General features: G+C 34.7%; 1 protein-coding gene across 1 annotated transcript in view; it reads left to right on the top strand.

The window, feature by feature from the left end:
* Positions 1 to 6,835, top strand: part of LOC106871350 (BTB/POZ domain-containing protein 8) — a 29,772-nt gene that overhangs the window by 15,199 nt on the left and 7,738 nt on the right. Inside the window, exons 10-13 of the mRNA XM_052970008.1 lie at positions 624 to 806; positions 1,617 to 1,760; positions 3,198 to 3,327; positions 4,377 to 4,447. Of these exons, the coding sequence (XP_052825968.1) occupies positions 624 to 806; positions 1,617 to 1,760; positions 3,198 to 3,327; positions 4,377 to 4,447 (528 nt within the window). The remainder of the gene's footprint in view (positions 1 to 623; positions 807 to 1,616; positions 1,761 to 3,197; positions 3,328 to 4,376; positions 4,448 to 6,835) is intronic.

Here is a 6,835-nt window from a genome sequence, read left to right as displayed (position 1 = left end):
CAGCATGACCGCAGCCACTTGGCTGAAACCCATAAATAAAAAAATATATAAACATAAATATATATATATATATATATATTTCTGATAAACAATCCTGCTCGAACAATTAATTTTCTCCTCTTCAGTTTGTCTTACTTAGTAAACATTTTGCACTTACCATATTTTCTGGTGTAAAAGTCAGCACAGTATATAATGATAATAATAATGATATTATTGTGTATAGTGCTGCTCAGGTGCACTACAACTCATCAAAGGTGCATGTATAACACAGAATTATGTACAAAATTCAGGAAAGTGAACAGTATAAGAGTCATGATATATATGTGTGCAATCGTTTGGAGCTGGATATCAGGTGTAGTGTTGGCGAATTTCTGGAAGCATGGAGGTTTTAAAGGATGCAATGTCTATAGCATAAACATCCAAATATCATCATTTTTACAAATCCTACTGCATTTATCATGGAATATTTGGTCTCAAAATTTTGACTTGTAGTCCAGAAAATATGGTAGTATTTTTCAATACAGAACCTTTCCTCTGATTCTATTATTTTGCTTTAAATACACTTTGGTTTATGTTATCATCTGTGAATTTCAATAATTTTCTTTTTATTTTCCAATCTGAAGACCTGTGAGAATGTTCTTGAAGTCATAATGGAGTGCCAGAAAATATCCAGCTGTTTACCCCGCCTCAAGTGGTCAGAACCAGTTCTTAATGTTGTTACTCAGTTGATGGATGCTGCTATTGAATTTATTGGTCAACATTTTACTAGTGTTATAGCTAGTAAGCATTTCATGTCACTAGATCAGGTATGCTCTTCCGGAATTTTATCTTCTTTTCAATCTAAATTCTAACTAAAGATGCTTTCTTCTTCTGCTGTTCAAATTGACACATCAGATTTTTTATGAAACCAATTAACTGTTGCATTTTCACCTATTTCTTTTAGAACTTTAAATTTTAAAGAAACAAAACACTTTTATCCACATGTTGGGACATTAATTTTACTGCTGTTTATGAACAAATATTTGTTTACATCTTTTATAGGACTGTGGCTATGTTGGGGCACCACCTTCAGTTTTAGCCAGGCAAATCTCTCCCAGTACTTATTTCTTAAAGTCTGAGACTTATTCTATCAGTTTCTTTTGGTAAACCACAGAGTTACGGGTATGTAAACAAATCAACCCCAGTTGTCGAGTAGATAGGTTTCTCTCTCTCTCACACACAAAACAAAACAGACTTCAACACAGTTTCTGTCTACTAAATTCACTAAGACTTTGTCATTGAATTCCCATAGCCTGGGGTTATAATAGAAGACACTCGTCCAAGGTGAACTGAAACCATATATGATTGAAATAGTTGAAGGGTGGACAGCTTTGAATATGATATCTAAACACCTTAAAACTGTGTATAACATACAAAGAAATGTATTTATCACTATATTTATCAAGGATTATGGATGGTGTCGGCATCAGATTAAAGAAAAATGAAACTAATATTGCTAATAGTTGATCTCTTTTTGATTGTATTATATTAAAAGAAGTAATTTTAAACAATATCAAGAACATTATAATCTGCTTATTTTCATATTGTTCACTATTTTTGTATTTTATTGTAATCAGATAATGGCATGGAGTATGTCTCTTTTGGATGAAGTATTTACTATGGTTATAAAATCTCTGCCCATGGAGAAAGCTTGTCAGACTTACCTGTCTTTGAGCAGACTTGTTGCTCACGCTGAAGACCCGAACTGTGTTTGGACTGAGGTACGTATAATATTGTGTATGAGTGAGTGTGAAAGAGAAATGGTGGCCATTATATTTTTTACAATGGAACAGAGGCCATGCTGGAGTACTGCTAGAACTTCAGCGTATATCAGCCAGCTAATTTACATTGTATGCAAATACACTCAAACATGTTGCATATAACTTTACATGATTAATACAACAAATATTCAAATGAATGTCTGCAAGTCAGTGATTGTTGTAAAAATGTGCAAAAGATAGGAATAGATCATTTAATTTAAATGAACCCCTGCTAAAAGCACGTAAAGTCTTGGCAGAGGTGTTAAACCTTATGGTGTGTTGGATATACCTAATCCAAAATTTAACAAGAGCACTCAGAAAATGCAAACCTTCGCCAAGGCAACACCAACGTCCTCTCGACAATTAGCCAGAGATGATTTTTGAAATGAAAATATCTGAAATATACTCAAGTGTTCTCACAAACGAGAATATTAAAAATGAACCAGACTGTTCTCAAAAATTAAGTAAAAAAAACAGGAAAAATAATCCAGAATCCTTGTCTGCTACTGGATTGATCCATCCCAAATATCTGTGAAAGTTTCATCTGAATTCATCTAGTGGTTCTTGAGATATCTTTTCCATGGACAAACAAATAAATACAACTGAAAACAATACCTCTGCCTTAGTGGAGGTAATAATACGACTGTAATTATATGAGTATCTATGCCTTTGATTATTGTCATTGAACAAAATTCTTTATTGCATTTCTTCCAATTTTATGCCCTAAGTTCAAATCAGGGTCAATACAATTATCAGTTGAACACAAGGGTCAATATAATTGACTAGCCCCCTCCCCTCAAAACCTCAACTCTTGTGCCTATAGCAGAAAGAATTATTCTTTGTAAATGGCAAGTTGGCAGAATTGATACCATGCTGGACAAAAGTGCTTAGTGGCATTTCTGCTTTTACATTCTTTGTTCAAATGCCAGTGCGGTCAGCTTTGGTTGCCATCCTTTTTGGGGATTGATGTAATAGATCCCCCACCTCTACACCACCACCTCCTCCAAATTGCTGGCCTTGTGCCAAAAATTAAAAACAATTACCATTTCTTGTTAATATAGCTTTTCAGATTCTTTATTTCTCCTCTGTAAGTCACAACCTCCCCACTCCCTCAAATTACACTTAAACTACTTCCTAAAAGGATATCTTCAAGAATGTTTATCTCAGCAACAATTAAGAAGGTTTCTATACAATTAAGAATATATAATAATAATTAACTTGTCACTCGTTGCTAGCTATTAATTTTCCTATAGGTTCAGATTTGCTGTAAACTTTTGGCTCTTAATTATCTAATGCAGTATACTTTGAACTAATTATTATACTAATTGCTACTTAGTTGACTGTTTTTATTTAACATTGCAAATTTTTTTTCTCCTTTTTTTTTTTTTATCTTTTCAGGATTTTATCACATTTATCCAATCATTATTTAAGAAGAGTGAAGATTATTTAAAGCTACATATTCACCAGGTGGCACACTGTAAAGATTGGGATTTGCTCACGGATGACATGCAAAAGAAGATCATGACATGTTAGTAACTTTCCTTTTATTCATTTATTTGTTTCAGTCATTTGACTGAGGCCATGCTGGAGCACCGCTTGTAGTCGAACAAATTGACCCCAGGACTTATTCTTTGTGAGCCTAGTACTTATCCTATCGGTCTCTTTTGCCTAATAAAATAGTAAAAGAAGTGAAATAGAACCAGTGTTTATATTGAGAGACTAAGTTACGGGAACGTAAACACACCATTGGTTGTCAAGCGATGATGGTGGGATCTGTCTACCAAGTCCACTCACAAGGCTTTGGTTGGCCTGAGGCTATAGTAGAAGACACTGGCCGAAGGTGCCGTGCAGTGGGACTGAATCCGGAACCATGTGGTTGGTAAGCAAGCTACTTACCACATAGCCACGCCTTTTTAAAATTTTTCTATTTTTGTAAATTTTCCATATTTTATATTTAAATACTTCCTTTTAATCTATTCAGAACTGTAATACACTTTGAATTTGTCATAATTTCCATATTAGCACCATCTTACTTACTTGTGCATTATCTTGCTTAGCAACAGATATAGAGCATGGAATTTTAGATCTCTATATTAGATAAAGCAATTTCCTGTAGAATTGAACCCAAAACCAGTGGCAGGCTGCCCAATGGTAAGTGGGCCCCTGTACCATTAGAATCCATATATGGGGACCTATGTTAGTATCTAAGGCGGCCCCATCCCCTCAAGTTTGAGAATTTTGTATTCACTTGTGAAAGAATGCATTAATTATTTCAGCCTGGCTGTGTTTGTAGAGAGTTGAAAAGAATACTCTTAACAAAAAAATTAATTAAGTGACAGCATTGTAGTTGCGGGTAGTCTCCTGGCAACCAATATTTTTAGACCTAATCCGCTATGCTTGTGGGAAATAATTTTACTGTACACCAAGCTCCACAAAATACAATGATCAGTGTCTAAGTTACATATTAAAATCTTAATTCTTTAAAATAAGGAACAATTAAAAGAACCTGTAATTTTAAAGCAATATTTACATAAAAAATTATTTTCCTAACATTACTGTATTGTTGCTTTCATACAGCTGCATACTATGTATGTATTGACAACAGTAATCGAGGTAAGATGCCACCTAAACTGACCAGTATGCAGAAGGTAAGATTTTGGTTTTAATTTTTTTCTGAAATATTTGGTGTGTTTCTTTTTTGTATATGGTTTGCAGAATTCATGATGTGAACTCATGTGTTGAAACATTTTGTTGGATCTCGGGAGGTTCATTATGTCAATATAAACACTGGTTCTATTTCACTTCTTTTATTATTTTATTAGTCAGTTTGTTAATCATTTAACTGATTGCTTGATTAATTGTTCAGTCAGTCATTCACTCAGCTAGGTTTAGCAAAGTTATTGAAGAGGACACAAATAGTGATGAAATGACTTTGGCAACCCTAGTTGATTGATTTATCATATAATTAATCAATCAATTGGTTAATTGACCAATAATAATAGAAGTAAAATACATAAACACCCAGTGTGTGCATGCATGCATGCATGCATGTGTGTGTGTGTTTATCATTGACATAATGAATTTCCTGAGATACAACAAAATATATTTTGGTGTTACTATTTCTTTACTAATCTGAAGAGAAGAAGAAATACTCAGAGCCTTTATAGGGCTCTCAGAGATAACTGAGGTTACTAGGATAAACCATTAATAGAAAAAAAAATACTCACAATGTTAAGATTTCTTTTCATGAGATGTCTGCTTGACAAGGTGTGTAACTTGGGGATCAGCAAGTCTCTCAAAGTCAAGCCACCACTTCTCTGCATTGAGAGCTCACAGCTCCAGTACTGCATGCATGTGATTAGAATGAAAAGAAAAAGAGATTCTGCAAGCCAAGCCAACTAGCAGGAGACTTAGTAGCAGAGCAAGAGTGAGATGGTTGGACAACATCCTTGTCTCATTTATGACAGATGCTTCTGTTAGTAGCCTATGGGGGTGGTGCCTGAGGTTCTTTACTCCCACGGCCTTCCCAGGAATTGTGGGTGGAGAAGATGGCTGGATAAATATAATGTCAGTGTTTTCATATAATTGAATGGAACAAATGTTAAGTACAGGTTACAAAGTGTTTTATAGGTCTATAATCATGGAAGATAATTATAGATCTACAACCTGGCAGGAGGCATTGAGATGCCATTGGAATGGAGACAGTGCACATAGAAAGCTAAATTATTAATTCATTGCTCCCCTTTCACAAAAATATTTATTTTGCTGTATTTTCATTGCTCCCCTTTCACAAAAATATTTATTTTGCTGTATTTTTATATGCCAAGTGAGACAGTAACTGTGGCCTATGCCTGTGCAGCATAACTGGCCCATTTAAGAGTATCCTTCAATCATTGGGCAATATGCTGTGCTTGAGAAGACCTGTTTGGCAAGTGAAGTCATTGTTGTGGTCGATGACAGTAACACCGGGTTGGCACCCATGCCAGTGGTACGTAAAAAGCACCATTCTAGCCTGGTCAATGCCAGTGCGTCCTGGCTGGTCCAATGCTGGTGGCATGTAAAAAGCACCATTCAAGCATGATCAATGCCAGTTTGTTGCCAATGCTGCCTGACTGGCTCCCATGCCGGTGGCACATAAAAAGCACCATTCTAGCTTGGTTGCTTCCTACAATGCTCAACAAAAATAACATTAAAAAAACCTTAATGCAATAGGGTTATAAAAGTAAACAATAACTAATATGTATCTATGTAAACAAACATGACATAAATCTGGTAAATGCAACTGAGGCAGTATTAAAGTAAAATAGCTATCATAGTGTATATACTCTGTAGATAGGATAGTTATCATAGTATTTATCCTGAGATAATATCTTTAATTGACATGCTGTGTTAAAAACACAAGATATATCAGGGAAATAAGAAATTGTCCCAGTAATGATCAGTATGAATGCCAGATACATTTCAGCTTTTTTTGTTTTTAAACTTTTTTTTACTCAAAGCACCTTGAGCATGTGGCTGGCTACAAGAACACATCACATTATTTACATTTGACGGATATTTGTCCTCATCTTGTTCGTTGTTAACGTTTCGGCTGATATATACCCTCCAACCTTCATCAGGTGTCTAGGGAAATTTTGAACCTGGGTTCTCATTCCTAAGGTATTTTTCGCTGTTATTATTATTATTATTATTCAGATCATTGCCTGGAATCGAACTCGGAATCAGTGACCTGAATAATAATAATAATAATTCAGTTTTTGTCTTAAATTCATACTTATTCATTTTCTAAGCTTCCTAAATTCATGCTACGTATATATTCTTGTCACCTAGAATTCATTGCTCTTTTAAAAATTACGATTTATGCATTGTTGTCTCTCAAATATTTAAAATCTACAATTAAGAGCCCTATCTACTCGCTGACGGTACCTACCCACCCCTACCCATTTTCCTTTATTCAAAAATTCTTATCGCTCCTTAAAATTATGGCTTTTAAGTGTTGATTTCTCAGCCCAAGAATTACAGCGTGATGTGCTGCT

Source organism: Octopus bimaculoides, chromosome 8 (assembly GCF_001194135.2).
Source record: "Octopus bimaculoides isolate UCB-OBI-ISO-001 chromosome 8, ASM119413v2, whole genome shotgun sequence".
Classification (NCBI taxonomy): domain Eukaryota; kingdom Metazoa; phylum Mollusca; class Cephalopoda; order Octopoda; family Octopodidae; genus Octopus; species Octopus bimaculoides.
This window is presented reverse-complemented; position numbering and strand designations above follow the sequence as displayed.